Below are 21,694 nucleotides of genomic sequence, written 5' to 3'. Positions count from 1 at the left end.
TGCGTCAGGGTGGCCAGCGTGCCTCCGCATAATTGCGGCAGTTGCCTTACTGGTCAAAGACGCAGACAAGCTGACCCACGGCCAGGCACTGACGAAAGCCACGACCCACGCTATAGAGACGGTCCTACGACAGCCTCCGGTCAGATGGCTCTCCCATTCCAGACTCACCCATTATCAGTCCCTGCTCCTCAATGAACCCCAAATTACCTTCAAGGTTACAACAGCCCTAAACCCAGCCACCCTGCTACCTTCGGGTGAGCAACCAAGCCTCCACTCCTGCCAGGAGATATTGGTGGAGGCGATCTCGGCCAGGCCAGATCTCAAGGACACACCGCTACCCAACCCAGAACTTGTTTATTTTACTGATGGGAGCAGCTTCATCACTCCTTCCGGGGCCAGGGTAGCAGGGGCAGCAGTGGTCGACGATGAAGGAACCGTTGTTTGGGCGGCCAAGCTCCCGGAAGGGACATCAGCTCAGCGAGCCGAACTTCTCGCCTTAGAAGCAGCCTTACAGGCGGTGAGAGGGAAACGTGTGAACATTTACACAGACAGCCGCTATGCATTTGCCACCTTGCACGTTCATGCCCCCATTTACCGCGAGAGGGGATACATAACATCCACCGGGAAGCCGATAGCACACCTACATTACATCCAGGAACTGTTAGGGGCCGTATGGGAACCCCGCCAGGTCTCCGTTATACACACACCGGGCCACCAGAAGGGAGACTCCCACCCGGCACTGGGAAATAGATGGGCGGATGAGGCCGCCAGGAAGGCAGCAATTCAAGCCCCAATGCCCTCAGTCCTCACCCTTACCTCATCCCCCAATGACCTCCCGATCCCGACCCCTCCCTCGGAACCGGCCCAGTACTCAAAGGAAGACCGAATATGGGTAGGGAAACAAGAGGGGGCAGCTCTGAGGGACCACGAGGCGTTCTCCCGGGACAAGGAGGGCAACCTCCTCTTGCCCCACTTAGCAGGCTGTCTGTTGGCTACCCACCTCCACTGCCTCACTCACTTAGGACACCGCAACCTCCGGGAGCTTCTGCACAAGGGGCAGATAAGGTTCCGCAGCATGGACTCCTTCCTCGAGGAACTTGTCCGCAAGTGCACCACCTATCAGCTTGTACAGCTTGGGAAACCAACCCCAGCCCCCAGAACCCGCCTGCGAGGAACACGACCCTGCGAGCATTGGGAGCTTGACTTCACAGAGGTAAAATCAGGGAAATTCGGGTACCGGTACCTCCTTGTCATGATCGACACCTTTACAGGATGGCCAGAAGCCTTCCCTACAAAAACTGAAACCGCCCAGGTAGTGGCCAAACACTTCCTAGAAGATATCATCCCCAGGTACGGGTCGCCCGCTTCCCTAGGATCAGACAACGGTCCGGCCTTTGTCAGCCGAACCATTCAGCTCTTAGCGAAAGGCTTGGGGGTAAACTGGAAATTGCATTGTGAATATAGGCCCCAAAGTTCAGGGCAAGTGGAGAGAATGAATCGGACCCTAAAAGAGTTTCTTACTAAACTCACCTGGGAGACTGGCCGGGACTGGGTGACCCTCCTTCCCCTTGCCCTTTTTAAAGCCCGTAATACACCAGGCCCCCTATCCCTCACCCCTTACGAAATCCTTTATGGCTCCCTACCCCCTATACTCCCCTCCGCACTGTCCCCCGAGAAGGCGCCTCCCCACCTTCGAGAATTTGTTCTCTCCCTGTCTCAGATACATACGGATCTGTGGCCAGGCCTTCGCGCCAGGTTCCAGCCGCCCCCTGCTGAGCCACACAAACTCCAGCCAGGCGACTGGGTGCTGGTCAAGAGACATCGGAAAGAAACCCTTCAACCCAGGTGGAAGGGACCGTACGTGATCTTGCTGACTACTCCCTCAGCTATCAAGGTAGACGGGATAGGCCTGTAGATCCACCACTCGCACGCTAGACCAACCGCAGCACCGGACCCAGACTGGCAAGCCAAGGTCCACCCTCACAATCCCCTGAAGCTGACGCTTAGCCGAACCTAATGGCTGGGAGGCCCTACCTCCTCTCGCTAACCATAGTCCTCCTCCTCCGTAACATTGCATTCACCTCCCCATCCCTAACGCAGTGCACAGTGGGATACACTCTCATACGCAGTCGAGACCACGGCACAAGTTGCGCAGTGTGGTGCAGCACCCAGAACTCTGTGTTGCTTGTTTGCTACCCAGAAGTAGTCCCCCCCTTAATCCCCTGGACCCCCTTTCCCAATGCTTCCTGCTTGACCTGGGACACCTCGGGAAGTTGCGTCGCCTGGGTGGGGCCTGCCGAGACCACCGCTCCTGCCGAGACCACCGTTCCTGCCGAGACCACCGTTCCTGCCGAGATCACCGCTCCTGCCGAGACCACCGCTCCTGCCGAGACCACCGTTCCTGCCGAGACCACCGTTCCTGCCGAGATCACCGCTCCTGCCGAGACCACCGTTCCTGCCGAGACCACCGTTCCTGCCGAGATCACCGCTCCTGCCGAGACCACCGCTCCTGCTGAGACCACCGTTCCTGCCGAGATCACCGCTCCTGCCGAGACCACCGCTCCTGCCGAGACCACCGTTCCTGCCGAGACCACCGCTCCTGCTGAGACCACCGTTCCTGTCGAGACCACCGTTCCTGTTGAAACTACCGTTTCTGTTGAGACTACTGTTCAACTGGTCGGCGCCATTATCCCCATTGGGGTCAACACCCCTGCCCTTGGAACCGTCACCGCTCCTACTATCGCGACCTACGGCACCCCCGTACCCAAACCTTCCACCCGAACCAGACCACGGAGGGACGCGAACCCCCACAGGCTGGTCACTTGGACCTTAATGTGCCTATATGTTTATTACCGGCCAGCCAGGTGGACCACCACCCATACCAAGTGGGTCACCCTTGCCACCATCACCACATCACTGACCCCAACCTTTACAATCGAGGTGTGCAAACTATTCCCTTATGGAATCAGCGGGCCCAAGGGCCCCCCATGTAACCAGTGGAGCGCCGGCGGGTCATTTTACGTATGCCCTAGTTACAACCCGGGAAAGTCTTATTGCAATTCCCCCGGCCAGTTTTACTGTCATTACTGGGGCTGTGAAACTGCAGTAGCTGGTGATAGTACCTCCTGGGCCCCACCAGAACAGGACCCCTTTATCAGACTTGCCTGTCACCCCTCACCCCACCACTGTACCCACCTCAACTTTACGGTCCTCCAACCGACAACCGGATCCTGGTTCCCTGGGCGAACTTGGGGCATCAGAAAATATGCAAGGTGGGGAAGAGATATTGGGGCCACCTTCAGGATTACAAAAAGACTGGTCACCACCTCTCACAGCATAGGTCCGTTGCAGAGTCAGCCCCGGCAACCGAAGCCCAAGATTAGACTTAGGAAAGCAACACCTGGTCCCCTAAAACGGAGGGACCTACCCATGCCCACCCCGACCTGCAAGGTAGCCACGTTATGGCAATATGCCAGCTCCTCATGCACGGGAACCGCTGTAGCCGTTATCAGAAACCTTACGGGGCATGACATCCGCCCCTATGTAGGATCTTCGTCGGAGTCAAGCCAAAGGCTCCTCAAGATACTGGCCAAATGGATGCCCGCCCCCCCCCCATGGGACCCCGAGGTCCACCGCCACGGATATTGGGTCCCTACCCCCTCTGCTCCTCGCAGCTATCCCCTTCCTTGTCATAACCAGGACCTGGTTTTTGACCATCCTGATACTTCCCTTACCCCTCACCCTCGCGGCTGGTAATTTGAATCCCAGACTTGACCCGTACCTCAACTTACTCAATGGTACCTTCCTGGCCCTGAATAACACTCGGCCGAATCTTACTTCCTCCTGCTGGCTGTGCCTTACCCCATCCTCGTACCTCTCTGGGTATGGCCAACACCTAGCCCCCTCCAACATAACCATACTCGACCCAAACCACTCCGACCAAGATTCTAATTGCAATTGGATGGACACCACCATTGGGTTAATGGTGGAAGTGGAAGGAAGGGGACTCTGTGTAGGCCAATCCAACCTCACCAACCATAGGACCTACACTTCTCTCTGCGCCACTAACATGACCCTGGATCCTTCACGTTCCAACTCACTTCTCCGACCTCCCAACGGTACGCAATGGGTATGTTATTATTCCGGACTACAACAATGTGTCTCTGTTGCATACCTGAGCACGGGCCAGGATTTCTGCGTAACAGTCGTTATTATCCCTAAAGTCATTTACCACCCAGAAGACGAGACCCCCACAGCTCCGGAACATGCAACCCATCGCCAGAAAAGGGCAGCCGTAGGCCTGACTATAGCGGCTATCTTAGGGGCAACAGGAGCGGCCACAGGAGTAGGAGCCCTCGTCTACCAACAAGCTGGGTTACAACCCGTCCTGGCCTCAATGGATAGCGACATTAAGCGCCTTGAGGACTCCATTAAGTATCTGGAACAGTCACACAGCTCCCTAGCCGAAGTAGTGCTACAGAATAGACAGGGACTGGACCTCCTCTTCCTTAAAGAAGGAGGCCTCTGTGCCGCACTGGGGGAAGAATGCTGTTTTTATGTTAACCACTCTGGAGTGATTCGTGGTAACTTAGCCGCCATCAGGAGAAACCTTGAAAAGAGGCAGAGATAGAGAGTCTAACCCGTGGGCTACACTGTCTTCCCTTGGGTGGTTCGAGTTCTCCCCATGGCTAACCAGCCTCATTGTCACGATCGGGGGGCATCTTACTCGAACTCCTACTCCTACTTATTGGGGGCCCACCCCTAGTCACCCTGATACTCAACCTCCTTAGAAGACAAGTACCACTACTCCTAGCGCAGGCACTGTCCAAAGATTTACAGGCCCAACCACTTCCAGCCATGATAATCACCCAACAACCACGGACCCCAGGACTCCAAGCCGCTGAAGAAAAAAAAAAAGTGTGGAATGAAAGGGAACTAGGCCAACGAACCCAGTGCAGATAAGCACCCTTCCTAGGCCAACGAACCCTGAGTGATAGCCACATTGACCTCTCCACCCTGTGTGATAACCATATTGACCCTCGGTAAGCTCCATGGTCAGCCCCAAGGGTATATAAGCCTGCCTTAAAAGTTGCTTGAGGAGGAACTCCCTTTGGGCTCCTCCCTGCGCGTGTGAAGTGTGTTACAATAAACTACCTCTCTGTGCAGATTGCATCGTCTGTTCTGTTCCTTTGGACCCCTAAACGGACCTTAACACTGCAACTGCCACCAGGTCTCTGGTTGCTTCTCGCTCTCACCAGTCACGTGGACGCCAAACAGGACACCCTGCACTGTGGGTGAGCTCGGGCCCTGGGCCCCAGGCCTTCCTGAACACCAGCAGTTTGGGCAGCAGCGCCGTCAGCCCTACCTGGAAAGACCAGGAAGATGAGGCCGAGCACCAGTTTCTGCCAGCCTTGGCGACAGAGAAGAGCAGAGTCTTGATCCTGCAGCGGCCCCGCCTCTCCCCAGCCGCTACCTCTCCCAACCAATTGGCATGCAATCTCTTTTCGTCTTCTCCAATAGAAAACCGCAGAGGGGACTGTTCCCGCCCCCTGGTCCACGTGCTCCAGTACTGTCCCAAGGCAACACAGTTTCCCAGACCCTCAAGGTGCTTCGGTCCGGGGACTCAGAATCCTGCTGGTACTACTCTCACTATGCATGTGTGTACTGCTAATGAGACCTATTCACTAAAGTTCTTTTAAAAGAGATTTATTTGTCTTCTCCAAGAAAGCAGACTCAGGTTCATTTCTTATACCTTTAGCAAATGCTAGCAATACTCTTTTGTCTGTTACTAAAATCTTGTCTTTTTGTTGTTGTTCTCTTAACTTAGAAGAAAAGGCTTAGAAGAAAAGCAAGCAAAGAAGGCTGAATTTCTTTCTCTTGCCTCCCTGCTGGTGCATATTACTGGCAGGAGTGCATTCCAAGTTGGCTTTATATCTGCCTTGTGCTCAGAATATGGCACCTGGAGACAGGCAGGATGCACATCCATGAATTAACCACAATTTGAAAGTCATCCTGGTTTTTCTACTTTTTTTAGTAATAAATCAAAAAATTATGGCTCTGCTGAATTTCATTAGGTGTGCCCACCCTTAATGTATTTCAAGGGAAAGGCTAATTTGGAACTAACTTGATTAACATTAATATGATATAAAAAACAAATATTAAAGGGGCTATGTTTAAAATGAGACAAAACTAGACATGGGTGAGGCATTAGAAAGAGGGAATAGTGCTTTGTACAGTGCTTGGCATGTGGAAAGGGTAGGAATCGGAAATTAGAATCTGTTTTACCTTTATAAATATGTAGAGCAGTGGTTTCATTACAAATATATTTGGGGGTTCAAAATTAAACTTGATCTATGAGCTATGACTTGGAAATCACAGGAGCCCTACATGTTTCTTTAGAAGGATCAGGATCTAATGCAAAGGCTCAGAAACCATTTTTGTGTCGTGTATTCCTTTGATGATCTGGTAAAGCTTAGGGACCCATACTTAGACTTTTTTAAACACACAAAGATACACAGATTTACAAAGGAAACCAATTATATTTAAATACTTATAAAAATATTTTTAAAATAAGTTCATGGATCCCAGGATCAAGAAGTTCCAGTATAATGGGATTGTATCCCTGGAAGGTTTCTCTATGGATCTTGTCTCACTGAACTGAGTAATGCATACATCCTTACACCTTATAAATTTTTAGCACAGAACTTGATTTGCAAAGTGCCAAATAAGCACAAAAAAAGGTGAAGGAAACCTATGGGGATTTATGACATTATACACAAAAAGCACAATGACTTGATCATGTGTGAGACTCCAGGTTGAGGTTGTTTAACATGTGTTAAATGCAGGACTTCCTTGTACCACACTCTATATCAAGCATATGATATCGTTTGCTTTGGCTCCATTGTCCCCCCAAAAAGAAGAAAAGGGTTAAACCAGGAAACTCTATTTCCCATTTGTCTGGAGATCTAGTCTCTTTTTTATTTTCTCTCATGATGTGACAACTTACTGTAGTCCAGACTGATAAATTGAGTTAGTGACTAATTTTTGTACACTTATAGGACATGGATCACTATAAGAACCTGTTGTGAGTTGTGATTTTTTTCCTTCTTCCCAGAATTTTTTTCAAGTTTTCTTCTTCTATTTTTTTTATCTGACTCAGAAGTTATTTTTTATTTTCATTTCTTTGATTGAAGTTTTTTTTTTTGATACTTGATTCATATGCCTTATGACCCGACCATGTATCCCTGTGTAATTCCTACATGCATTCTTGTATCCTCCTCAGGGGGGGAATGTATTATTATTTTCCTCAGGGGAACTATGTTATTGTTGTGAACTTTGACTTGAATTTGAGCCAAATTTAGAACAAGAGACTACCTCCCAGAATCTAGAAGGTGCCATGAAGATGCCTAAAGAGACCACATGCTGTATTAGAAGATCCAGAGTGAACTTTGAGATATGGAGAATTTGAACTTTGGGGGGGGGGGTTGAAATGCTTTTGTTTTGAATGAACACTCTTATGCCAAAGGGGACTGCCCTCTAATTGGCTTTTTGTCAATGCACCTATCATTGGTTTTGTTCCTTTCCCCATTTATTTTCCTCTTATCCCCAAATTATTGTAATTTCCCTTTAAAAACTGTAATATTTGTATATACCTTTAGTTCAAGTTATAAGCTAGTTATGTTTTCATGATCCATTGGGGAGTCTGGTCTCCCAAAGGATCATGGGGGGTTGTGTTGATTTAGAGTTTTGAACCCTAGAGACTATATTTCCCATAATCCCCTTTTCCTTTTCCTGTTTGTGTGTCTCCATACATGAAGGGAGCTTTCAGTTGCCGTTTGCCGCCGATGTGCTTTCTGGTTCCATGGTGGAGGAGGGAGGAGTGGCTCTGAGTTTTTGCTAGCCTTACTTCCTTATACTTCAAGATAAATATTTAATAAATGTTATTAAATATAATACTTGGAGTACTAGATATTAATTTTAATCTTTACACATCACTAATGTTCCTGTGGACATTTTTTAAAGCCCATACTTTACAAAACAACCAAAGCTTCTAACACCAGGAAAATCAATTACTGAACTATAGAAGTTTAGATAAAAAGCAACTAGTAGAAGGTTAATACTTCTGCCAAGTATTAATTTTTTCCCCTTCCAGGCCTAAAATAGTATAAATATCAATTCCAAAGAAGGTCTGGAAATCTGATTATTTTGAAAGTAGGTTAAAGACCATCTAATTATATTTACTGAGATTGGAGGTGGTGGTATTTAAACTGAATATCTAAAACCCCAAAGGAAAAATAATCCCTTTGAGATACTTTGTAAATAAGCATCTCCTTTAATGGTGGTAGAAAGTCAGAATTTTGTTGTATACCTTATAAGTTCATGTTACCCAACTTCAACTGGACCCTCAAAGCCAGCTTACCACCCCCTGCTCACTCCACTCAATTTACCTTGCCAGATGAAAGCCATATCTCTTTACTGAGAACAGTGATATATAGTTCATTTGTCTATGGCTACCTCTTCTTTCCTCCATTCTTTTCAAAACCTCGTGACATCATTCCCCACTTCCTTCCTTTCTCCAGAGATCTGAAAATGAGGTTGGCCTTTTCCCTCATCTGGCCAATCCTTCATTAATGTGTGCCCTTAATCCCATGACCTTCTTTTTTCTCCAACAAATTGTCACCTCAATCATCCCTTCTATTAATCTTTAACCTCTATCTACTGGTTCCTTCCTTATTGCCCTCAAATATTTCCATCTTCCCTATCCTTTAAAAAAACCTTTACTGGACACTATCATACCCTCAAGCAAGTATCATCATATATTTCTATCTCCTTTCTCAACCGAACTCCTAGTAAACAAATCAAAACTATGTATTTTACTTAATTTCCTCTTTTCACTCAGCAGCCTCCTGAAATCTGACTTCTGACCTCATCATTCAACTGAAATGTAATTTCTTCAAAGTTACCAATATCTTTTTGGATCTGATGGATCTGATTTTTAACCTATTTGCTTCTTTAAACATTTAAACATAAACCACCCCTCCCTCTCTTTCTGGACGCTTTCCTGTATGCAGTGTTCTCTCTCTCTTACCTTCCTTAAAGCACCTTTTCAGTCTCCTCAGCTCATCATCTATGTCTCCTAATGGAAGAAGCTTTCCAAAGCTGTACTGGGTCCTCGTCTCTTCTTGCTTGATCTACATTCTTTCTAGATTAATTTCATCAGGGAGCTCATCCAAATGAAATTCTTATCTTTTTTTGTTCTCTTTGGAAGGAAGGCTCATCTATATCTAGGTAGATAACTTACAGATCTATATATCTAGCCTTTGTCTCCACTGGGCTTCAGTCCTCCCTCCCTACTTGTCTGTTGGACATCTCACTCAAGAGATTCAAAAGAGCACTCATCTTTTCCTCCCAAATCCAGCCATCTTCCAAACTTCCCTATCTCTGTTAAAGGCACTGTCATTCTTCCAGTCTGTCAAGTAGGAAACCTTGGCACTATCTTCAATGGTTCACTCTTCCACACCCAGTCTGTTGCCTCATCTTGCCATCTACCTCCTCAAACTCTTGTATCTGACCCCTTCTCACCATCTTGGTTTAGGTTCTATTTATCTTGCACCTCAATTGGTACAATAACCTCCTAATTGGTTTCTGATTTGTCTTTCTTTTCCCAATCCGGTCCATCTTCCACACCATGTAAAATGATTTTCCATAAGCACAGGCATGAACATGTACTATCAACAAATTCCAGAGGTATCTCTATTGACTTTAGGAACAAATATAAATTCATTGAACTTTTAAGTCCTTCACAATTTCCCCAACCAAATTTTCCAGTTTTATTCTGCCATTCTCTTTCCCAGCCAAACTGCCTATTTTTTCTTTTCCAGTCAAACTGCCTATTTTTAATATATGTCACTGTCATCTCACTTCTGACTTTGTATTGGCTGTTCCTCATGTCTTGTCATACACTCCCTCCTTACCTCTGTCACATAGACCTTATCTTCATATTTAAAAAAAATAAACCTTATCTTCTATTTTAGAATCAATACTGTGCATTGGCTCCAAGGAAGAAGAGTAGTAAGGGCTAGAAAGTGAAAGTTAAGTGATTTGTCCAGGGTCACACAGCTAGGAAATACCTGAGGTCAAATTTGAACCCAGGATCTCCTATCTCTAGGCCTGCCTTTCAATCCACTAAGCCACCTAGCTGCCCCCAAACCCTATCTTCAAGGCATAGCTCAAGCATCTTTTCTATATGAAGCCATCCCTGAACTCTCCCCCTTTCCATTGCTCTTCCTCACAAACTACTTTATTTTTAACTACTTTGTATTTATTCTCTTTATATTCATGTATTTCTTGTTTCTCTTTTTAGAACAAAAGATCCATTAGAGGGGTTGTTTCATTCTTTGTATACTCAGTACCTAAGAGATATTAGATAACAACTTCTAGATTGGTTGGTTCTACACGAAATATAATTTTCAACTTACTACTTTATTTTTTAATTTAAAATGTTTTATTATACTATGCAAAGTTTTTTTTAATTTATGAAATTATTTATGAAAGTTAGTGTCTTGGGATGTCAAAAGAATGCCCCTTATCAAAGGTCAGATTGTCTGGGGGTTTGGGGGTTGGGAAGAGATGGAGCCTAAAGCCAGAAAGAATTGGGTCATGTTGTAGAAGGAGGCAAGATGATGCACTTGGTAACTCACAAATAGTACTGAAACAATCATATGGAACAATATTCTGAAAGGTGAGCCCACCCAGGAATAGCCTGTAAAGGTCACACAAAAGGACCCTCATAATTGTTCTCAGAGTCATAACTACACAGAATACACACCTTCATAGCAACACAGAAAGCTAAATCCCTAGAGAACACCAGACAGATCCACCTACCCCATACCCAGTGACTCTGAGAAATGGAAAAAAACACACCCAGAGAGACTTATGGACACATGCCCACAGACAAAACTTCAGAGCCTTCCTGAGGAAACCTGGTCACCTCAGTCTTCAGGTCATAGTAGTAAGGAGGCCAAAGAATGGTTCCCAAAGAATAATAGTGTTCTCACATGCCTAGTATTTTGAGCACACATACCTCCATCCCCCCCTCCTTGAGACAAGCCAGGAAAGAATTATTCAATACAACCACCACCTTCTTGTTCCCCAGGCCAGCATATTGTGAAAAGGGGCAGTTACTTACAGCCGGGGCTCAAAGGCCATTCTCTAAAGTATCAAAGTCTATGAGTCCCATGGTAGGCTGGGTGGGGGATAATTGAGTAATTGGAGGGTAGCAGATACCATCGGTCCTCCTTTCACCCATTGTAGGAGCTTGGTCACAGCATGGATGACACCTGATTTTGTCACCAGTGGATTGAAGCATGTTTTGGCATCAGTCAGGCAGTCTCCTCATTTACATGGTAGATAGACTAATAGGGCTAGGATAGAGAACGCAGAAGCCCTAAAGGTGATGATAAAGGTAAAAAAAATTCTCTGGCATTCATGCTCACTAGTGTAGGTACACTCTATTTATGAACTAATGAATAGTGGCAGTTGTTGAGTTGTCAAGGGTGCCAGAGGACTCTTAGGAGATTCACCATAGGTTGAGATCACTACCTCAGTAGGATACCAATCCTACTTTACCATCTGCCAGAATCTGGAAGGCACCCAGGGCCTGTAGTCCTCTTTGACTATTTATTGACATCTGGCCAGGGCCTATAAGGTCTCATAGTCAATAGAGAGGAACAAGGTAGGTGGTGTAGCTGGCATGATCATCCAGGTAGCCAATAGAGATGTCATATAAGTCATTTGGGTTGAAGCAGGATAAGCAGACAAGGGCCCAGGCCTCACCTTCCTGGAAGATGCTCCCAATTTCAGCAACAAATAGAAGTTGGCCACATCAAGGTCATATGTCTTCCAGGCAGCTTGCTCTTGTGCTGCCATTACTAGGTGGTTGTAGCAACTGAAATTTGCTGGAAGTTCTATTTCTTAATTTTAAAATTAATTTATTGATAAATCCCTCAAGAAAATCTAACTAGCCAGGGAATTCCCTCCAGTCTGAACAAACACCAAACTGGGAGCTGTGCCAGCGAGCAAAGCTGGATCAAATGAGAGCAGCTAGGCAGAAGTCCAGATGTAGTGGCTAAAGAGAGTAGAAGCAGGTGAGAGCTCACGGACCTATACCCCTTGGGATGTCATAACTCAGTCCCTCCCTTGGAGATCTTTGATTTGTAAGTAGTCACAGAGGTAGATCTCAGCCCCTTCCTTGTTACTTTATCACAAGAAGTAGGTCTTAAGGATGCCAAGAGGTTCTTTTCTTTCCCAATACATGGCTGGGTCACTGCAGTCCAAAATGGCAGTCAGAGCTTGTTGACTTTATCACCTGAGAGTTCTTGTTTACTAATGAACCAAGAGCTCGTCTCCACCTTTGTCTCCAACAAAAGCCAGCCCAATGAGATGCACTGAGGTCTGGGAGTAAATTATTTTAACTTGGAAACTGGCTGACCTTGAAAGGTTTCATGTGAAAATTATTCCATGTGATGGCCAGTAACCAAGATAGAGGGGAGGCTGGATGTTGTGGCCCACTGCAAGATGGCATCCAAGCTGTATCATAATGGGGCATAGAATACCCATCAAGAAACCCATCCCATGCTTGCTATCAAGCATCCACTCTGAGCAGATCAGCAGTTAGAGTTGCTCTAAATCATAGCTCTTCTGGTATGCAAACTCTTGAACAACACCTGCTCAGATCACCAAATATGGTTGTGCATTCTCAGTCCATATGATTTGTACAAGGTCACATGACTAGTGTCTTGAGGCCATAACTGAATTAGGTTTTTCTGATTCCTCTATGCACTATATTACCTAGTTGGTTTTTAGTATCTTTAAAGAAAATCTCCCAACTGGATCTATATTGAATAAAACCTAACTTTTGTATTATCTCTTGGAAAAGCAAACTGACTTCAATCTATGATGAGTCCAAGAAAAAAAGCAAATCTTACAAAATTAATTGCCATCTCAGACCACTATAACAACACAATGATATAGACTAAGGGAACATCACATAAACAAGTTAGGGGAAGCTAAGTGACTAGGTAGCCAAGCCTGAAGACAGGAAGTAAATTTTATTTCAGATTTCTTAGCTGTATGACCTCCGGCAAGTCACTTAATCCCAATTGCCTAACTCTTACTCCTTTTCTGCCTTGGCACTGATACTTAGTATCCATCCATTCTAATATAGAAGGTATGGGTTTTAAGAAAGATTTATGAATACAAGACAGAAGGAGTCAAAGGAATAAAAGTGATTCCCTAAAACGCAAACTTTTATTTTAATATTTTTATAAATTTCTTTTAAAAAATAATAACAATGGGAAATTACTCTGAATTCCAATGTCACCAATGATCACCTGTACTCCCCTCTTCCTTGGGGGAAAAACCTTCATATAGCTTAAGGTCACAAATGAAAGCCAAGACATTATTAACAGGCACCCACAACCCAGAAAACGTTCCCCTGGTCCAGCGGTATAGACATGGACGTGTTTTATGTAACAATGCACTTAAAAATATATATTTATATATACATACACACTCAATTATCCTGCAAAAAAATACTCAAATGAAGTATAACACTATACATTATACCAATTATTCATTCATCCAGTCACCCACTTTTTCAATTTTAAGTTCATTAGAACAGTCATACTTGCAAACAAGGAAAGATTTCCTAGGAGCAAATAAACAACAAAAATCTCCCAAACCCCAAACTCTCCTTGCAAATTCATGGTGTTTCAAGATGACAACAAAAAAGGGACCTGACACATAAATGTAAAAGTCAAACTGAAAATAGAAGTATTTTCCTCCCGCCCCACCCCCACAAAAAACTCCCAAACAACAAAAAACCCTAAAAGAACCTAAAAGATGTAAAATCGAGTAACAGAACATTTGCAGGGTTGTTACTATGTACAAGTTTACAAACATAAATAAATACAGTTTTAAAATTGCTTTTCTTAATGAGCTTGAGCTTTAGAGATCAAGTTTGAGGGGCTTCCTCTTTTAATACTAGATCCTAAAGATAAACCAGGAATCTGAACCCCTTCAGTTTTATCATCATCATACAAACTTTGTTCTTAGCAAGTAAGACGAGACTCTGAAACTGTGGAACAAAAAAATCAATTCCCAAGGGGGCCTTGGAAAGGGTTGGAACCGCCTAACATCTGGAAGCCACACTGGGAACATGGATTCCAGAACTTATTAGTACTGGGATGAGGGAGATATACCCATCCATCCAGCCAGCCCTCTGCCACTGTCCCCGTAACAGCCCTTAATTTTTGATTCATATCCTTTTAAAGATTTTTGTTTTCCCTCCCTTCTTCATGTAACATTTTTACAGGGAAGACAAAAACGAGAAAGGATTCCTTCCCCCTTATTTATACTTTGCTCCAACTGCTTTTCAGTAGAAATGCTCGGCATTTTTAACCACTTTTGTTCAATAGACAGTGACTCCTTTTAAAACCATCACATTAATTCTCTGTATTGCAAGGCTCAATATATGGAAGCTCGCATTAATGATGGACACTCAGATCTGGTAACCCGGTTCCATTCCTGATGTTCAGGGGGCTCCAGAAATTATTTCCAGTTTGGTCCCACAGTAAGGGTACAATGTGAAAGTCTTTCTGTACAAGACCCTTGAATCAAAGTATAAGGGTTGCATATTAAATGGGGAAAGTAGATAGAAAAAGGCATTCATATACCAGCTGCCAAGGGGATTAAAAAAAAAACAAAAACTATTGTAGGAACAGAATTCATTACTGGCTCCAATAAGTAAGTATGGAAAATAACCATGGCACCTGGGTAAAACAATGGTTTTTGGAAATGGCCAAGGACTAAAAAAACAAATCTCAGACTAAAGATGGTAAATACATTTCTACTCCCTTGCTAGGTTAGGTTTTAGTATGAATCTGTTCCTCACTTGACTTTCTAATGATCTACCCCAGGTCTCTACTGAATCATGTTATAAAAAACACACATACATATACACACACACACACACACACACACACTCACACATATTATTCAAAATAACAAATCATTGCATTCTCCCTTCTATTCCTGAAGTGCTGCCAAAGGAGGACAGTTTTATATAGTCTGTGATCAGCAACCTACAGTTTTGCTCTCTTGACACTTCCCTGACTGAAAATGTTCTCAGCATTTGAACACAAAAAGAATTGAAATAATTCCTTTGCTTTCTTTTCCAGGGATGGCAGCTTCTAGGACTGGCCACCCATGAACCTTATGGGGAAAAAAAATGAGAAAATTTGTGATCCAGGCGCTCTCTCTACAATCAGTTCCATTTTCAGTGGAAAGGCAGGTAAGACCACCTAAGCTGAGAAGAGAAGCATTTTAAAATGCCAGTAAGCCTTTGATTCTTTTACTCCAGAGGTGCATTTTTTCTGTTGGCATTAAGCCTAACAGGTTGATTGAGGTTCCTGCTATAATCATGGGTTGATTGAACCTTATTCATAGGGAACAATGTTCTTTACACATCACAGGATGGAAATCTCTTCTGCCTGAAAGTCATCTCTGCATGCAACATGTTCATTCTGTTGGTCACACATAAAATCTTCAACTTCATGGATGGAGGAGACCAACCAAACTCCAAGTGGGAAGAAGTGGGCTGTGGTTTCCCCGATTGTAGTCTTGCTAATGATCGAGCAGTATTTCTTCCCTGGGATGGTCCTGCTTCACCAGTCAAATTAAGTGCCACTTATGGTACTGTCAGGTTGGCTTTTTGTCTCTTGTACCATCCAAATACATGAAATAGTAATGTCATCAATAGTCTCAAGTCCTGACTGAGAGGGGTGGGACAGAGTCCTTGGAATTTCAATTTGCCAGAGATCACTGCAATTATGAGGTCAAACCACTTATTAAAAATTAAGTGGTTTCTGTTTTGTAGGAAAGGGCAGAACGTGATCATGAGTGTCCCACTGGAAGGCCTGCTCAATTCCTGGGATAATGGGACACAGTGGAGAGGAACCTGGATCAGCTCACTCTCTCTGCTTTTGGTTAGGATACTCGAATCATTTGTGCCATTGCTTCTTCATCTGCTTGATTTGGATCCTGTAGACAAACAAACAAACAAACAATAAAAACCATCATTTTTTCCTCCCCAATCGATTTTCACAATTAGTCTTCATAGAAAAAGAAAGCTTTATGAAAAAACAAAACACATGATTAAAAAAAAGTTCATCTGTCCACTGTTTGCACTTAGGTGGCTCTGAGCCACCTAAGCAAGGTGTGGAGTCAGGAGGACCTGGATTCAAATTTGGCCTCAAGACACTTTGTAGCCGTGTGACCCTGTCATTTAACTTGAATTGTCTAGCCCTTACTGCTCTTCTGCCTTAGAACTGATATTCAGGACTGATTCTAAGACAGAAAGTAAAGGTTAAAAAAAAAGGAATGATGGCATAGCCTACAAATTAAAGAGATGGAGACAACACATTTTTCAATAAACAGCCACTTACAAATGTCAACTATGTCCCTAGTAGGAATTATAAGGGAAACGTAAGACAGTCCCGGTCTTTAGCTTATGGAAGGAACACCTTGTACCTGTACCTGGCAGGTAGTATAAGTTTACATTTCCTTAAAAGATAATGAAACCAGGTTTAGGACTTAATTGGTCCAGAGAACTGAGGCTGCAACTGTTGAAACAGTTTCTTCTTCCTCTAAGCACAAAAAGTCAGCAACATGAGAAATCAGGAATCTCTCAGATTTGACACATGGCGGCAAGGGAACTCTGCCCAAATGAATCAATGCTATATCTATCTTACTGTGGCCTTGACTGGCAGGACTGAATCAGAATGACCTTTTGTTTGAAATGGATGGAGGAGACATATACAGGAGTTGCTGGCTAATACGCAATTATGGGGATCTTCACTCAACTTTATCAAGGCTGTATTATTTTTGCACTTATGGTTCATTTCCCAGTCAATATCCTTACCACAATAATGGTATTGCTGGGTTATAAGGTATGTAGTTTAATGACATTTTATAAGGATTAGATCACCAATGAACTGGTGTACCTCTCTGTTCCCATAGCCCTTCCAACCATTGTCATTTTCCACTTCTTCATATTTGTTAATCTGATGTGTGAAGTGGAACCTGTTACAAGGGAATCACTTTAAAAGACTGATATATATTAATTTAAGGTTGCCAAGGAATTCAGCTATGTAATTCCTAAATGAAAACTCAAGTTTGCAGTCAATCTTTTATGGAGTTTAATTACAATAGGAGGAAGAAAGGAATTAGAGATAGAGAGAGAGAAAAAGGGAGAGAAAGGAATAGGGCTTAAATACCCCTTCTGTTTAGGCTGGGCCAAAAGGCCCAAGCCCTTAGATAGCTGGGGCAAAGAAAGGAGATCAGTCCCTATTACTCACGTGACCAAAATGGAGAAACAGTCTCAGAGGCCCCCACCTTCAGCTTCCTTCAGAGCAAGCTTCTCAGAGTACACTGCCACCACTCCCATCAACTTCTCAACACCTCCCCGAGTCTCCAGACCCCCCTGATCTTTAAGGAAACCATCCAAGTTGCCTCCCCTCAGTTCTCACATCTACCAATCACTGTCCATCAATTTCCCTGTGCCAATGGAGGCTCCAGCTTAACCCAGGACCGCCCAGAGGCTTTGCACATGTCTGTTGAAGGTCATATTTTCAAATGATTAAATCTTTGCTCCTTTGCTACAGTCCTTTCTAAATCCTGTTAACCTGAGTAGGGTAGAGATTGGAATAATTAAATTTTGATCTAGGCTGCAGCCCTTACTCAATCCTGTTAGGATTGAATAGGGTGGAGATTGATTCCAAGTATCTCCATTGTATCAATTCTAAAATCAATCATGACTCAAAGAAGTTCCTGTTCTATGCTTAAGCATAGGTCAAAGTCCTCTCCATTGTTCAGCAAAAGGTTTCTGTCCTGAAGTAATCTTAAGAAGGGAAGAGAAGGAACCTCCCATGCCAATGGGGTTCCCATTCCAATAGACTATCAGCAAGAAATTTTCCAAGTATGAAATATCCCAATGGTGAAATTTCCAACATTTATAAGTCTAAGGAATTTTAAGGTTTACAATCCCCCCTGATGATCATTGGGAGACTAGTCTCCCCATTGATCATTTAACATAATCATTTTGTAGTTCTAAATTCACTTCTAACTAAAGATATACACAATATTCAATTTTCTAAGAGAAATTAGAATAGTGAGAGAGGAAATAGAAAAGAAAAGAAAGCAAAACCAATGTTTGCTAGGCGCATTGACAGAAAGCCAAATTAGGGGCAGTCCCTTTTGGCATAAATGTGTACAGTTACAATAAATGTTCAATCAAAAGTTCAGTCCAATCAATCACATCCAAAGTTCATTCTTGATCTTCTTGATGAAGTGTAGGGTTTCGGCATCTTTCTGCAACAGTTCATTCTCTGGATATAAAAGTTTCAAGCTTCTTTCTTGAAGATCTTTTCTCGAACAAAATCAAAATCTTTGAATTTTTTATAACAGTAAAATCTTAAACAAAAGTCTTGGATTTTTATAAAAATACAATTCAAAAAATTCTTAGATTTTAAATTAAAATACAATCCCCCCTGAAGTAAGTATTTAAAACAAAAAATATCAAGTTTAGCTCAGAATGCAATGTTCAGTTATGGGGGTGTATGTGTCAATTATCAAAAGAATAGAAAAATAATCAAAAACATAAGAAAAATTCAAAATAGACCTTGTATAGGTCCAGTTTAAAGTAATTTCCATCCCACAAGTATGTAGGACAGAATGCAGTAATATTTCACTTAGCCATTTGTAGCCAAGACTACAGGAAGTTGCCATAATATAAGAAGGAAAGAATTAGAATTCTATTTTGATGGGGAAATGTCATTCCCCTTGTCTGATTTTTTTCCTTCAGAGATATAGGGAGCCATCATGATAGTCAAGCTTTGTACTTGTTTGAGTACTTCGAAAAGAGTGTAGATACAAGGAAGTCCTACGACTTAAACATAAGTTAAGCGTCGCAACCTCGAGTCTCACTTTAATATTTCTTGTGTGCTCTATTGGCACTATTCAGGTTTTGTCTGTGCTCCTTGTTTTTATCCCTTTTCCTGGAATCAGACACAAACATTAATCACAGTCCTATAATATTTTATCAATAAATGGCAGGTTCCCATAGTTTAAAGCTTTTAGGCATATATTGCTATTATAGCAAGAGTATATATATTAACTTGTATTACTGCAGGGAAAAAAATATTAATATTAATTATGTGTACCTTCAGTACAAAAAATGAGAAAAAAAATCAAATATTCTGATAAAAAATAAAAGAAAAGAAATAAGAAAAAATAAGAAAAAAAATCAGTAATTCAATATATTCTTGAGAAAAAAAAACAGCATCCATTTGTCTATGGATTATTATCTCCAATTCATATGATAAGATAGAGTCACAATTCATATGATAGGATAGAGTCAATCAGTCTCAGCAGAAGATGCTTTCTTCACATGTGAGCAGTGAATCCAAGAGTCTCTTTCTCCAATCTTTATAGATGTTGGAGTAGTTAATAATATTTGGAATGGTCCTTCCCATGAAGGTTCAGTTGCTCCAGTTCGCTTGAAATTCTTGATATAAACTTTATCTCCTGGGTTCAGGTCATGCAGAGAAAAGTCTAATGGTCCAGCTTGTACTGCAGCTCCGGATTCATGAAGTTCACGTAGTTTGTGCTGTAACTCCTGTATATAGGAAGCAATAGTAATATCTCCCCCTAATAGCGATGTATAAGCCGGGGAGAAAGGCTTAGCCTGTATAGGCGGATGTCCAAAAAGCATCTCAAATGGTGAAATATGTAAGTCTCCTCTAGGCCTGCTTCTAAGATAAAATACGGCCAGAGGGAGAATTTCAGGCCATTTTAAATGGGTCTCAGTGCATAATTTGCCAATCATAGTCTTAAGTTCTTTATTCATCCTCTCCACTTGGCCTGAGCTCTGGGGGTGATATGGAACATGGAATTTTGGAGTTATCCCCAAGCAAGAATATATTTGATTTAAGACAGAATCGGTAAAATGACTCCCTCTATCGGAGTCAATACGTGCTGGTAGGCCAAAACGAGGAATAATTTCTTTTAAAAGTATCTTTGCAACAAAATCTGCTGTGGCTCGGGTCGTAGGAAATGCTTCCGGCCATCTGGTTAGTTGATCTACAATTACTAGACAAAATTTATAACGTCCAGCCTTTGGCATTGTAATGAAATCTATCTGTAGATGTTCAAAAGGTGTGTAAGCCAGAGGACGTCCCCCAAAGGCTTTTCCACGATATGCATGTTGGTTATATGCCTGGCAGATAGGGCAGGCTGAACATACATTTCTCTTATTACTAGGGAGTACTGTTTCATATGGCTGATGGTAGCTTATAATTTTTCTTTTCTTCTTATAATTCTAAATTTTTAAAAGAAATTATCTATGCTTTCTAGGATTTGTTCTTTGATCAACATAAGATTTTGTTTGTTTCCATTGGTTTTTTTTCCCTCAAGTCTTGTCATTTACAAAACTGGGCAAAAGGCAGTAGACCTAATTTCATAGGAAATGAAGTGCCCATGTTCAGCCCAGTAAGGATATGATGAAAATCATGTTTTAGGAAACAATCTGCCAATGGTGCTGTATAGGATAGATTCAAGACAGAAAAGCAATCAGGAGGCTACTGAAGTTATTTAAGTCCAATCCCAGGTAAGAATTAAGAGGACAGGATGAACTCTACAAACACTGTGATAAGAGAACAAAAAGGACTTAGTGACAAGTGTGTAATTAGAATCTGTTATCCTAAAAAACTACAATCCCCAGCAAAACTATAATTCCCAGAACCCCACTCTCCTTCCTGTCATTATGTGCTGATGTAGACAGGATATAAATTGGGTACAGTTCCATGTCTCACTCTCTTTCCTTCCTGTGGCGGCTTTGGTGGTCTGGGACTTTTGAGCAGGTAGAAAACTTAGTCATTTGGTTCTATTTTGCCAGATAATAAACTTTATAAAAAATATTACTTGAAGCATTGAATATTAATTTAAATCCTACTCAAGTTATATACAGGGAGTGAAGAAAGAGGGTGGTCAGGTGATATCAAGGTCCTAGCTTGGGCAGGAAGGATAAAAACTGTTAAATGACAAAATAATTGAGGAAGAGTGTTTGAGGTTAAAATAATGAGTGTAGTTCTAGACTGCTCAATTTGAAGTGACCAATTAACATTCTAAAGGCAGTTGGAAATGTGTGACTGGTATCAAGGTAAAATGTCAGGAATAAAGATTTAAAAAATAAAAACAACAGCCAACAATTATAGAAAGCCCTTAATAATTGTTGACTATTGACTGACTACATGTTTCCACCCTCAATAAATATAAGTGATCTGAGGGCAGGGATAGCCTTAGCTTTCTTTCTCTAGTACCTGGCATATAGCAAGTATTTAAGAAATGCCTTTGAAATTTTTTTAAGCTCATACCTTCAATACTTTGTATTGGTTCTAAGGCAGAAGAATGGTAAGGGCAATGGAAGTTAAGTGACTTGCCCAGGGGGTCACACAGCTAGGAAGTGCCTGAGGCTACATTTGAACCCAGGAATACCCATCTTCAGGCCTGGTTTCTATCCATTGAGTCACCTAGTTGCCCCCAATAAATGATTTTTGAATAACTGTATTACTTACCT

The 21,694-nt window shown here is 42.8% G+C and overlaps 1 protein-coding gene across 9 annotated transcripts in view; it reads right to left on the bottom strand.

The window, feature by feature from the left end:
- Positions 1–13,289: 13,289 nt before the first annotated feature.
- The window catches only part of NFYA (nuclear transcription factor Y subunit alpha), a 28,087-nt gene continuing 19,682 nt past the window's right edge, over positions 13,290–21,694 (bottom strand). For all 9 annotated transcript variants that reach the window (XM_056818191.1, XM_056818193.1, XM_056818187.1 and 6 more), the window contains one exon: positions 13,290–16,101. In XM_056818191.1, coding sequence (XP_056674169.1) covers positions 16,048–16,101 — 54 coding nt within the window. In that variant the 3' untranslated portion in view covers positions 13,290–16,047. The remainder of the gene's footprint in view (positions 16,102–21,694) is intronic.

The sequence above is a fragment of the Monodelphis domestica genome, chromosome 2 (assembly GCF_027887165.1).
Source record: "Monodelphis domestica isolate mMonDom1 chromosome 2, mMonDom1.pri, whole genome shotgun sequence".
In the NCBI taxonomy this organism is placed as follows: Eukaryota; Metazoa; Chordata; class Mammalia; order Didelphimorphia; family Didelphidae; genus Monodelphis; species Monodelphis domestica.
This window is presented reverse-complemented; position numbering and strand designations above follow the sequence as displayed.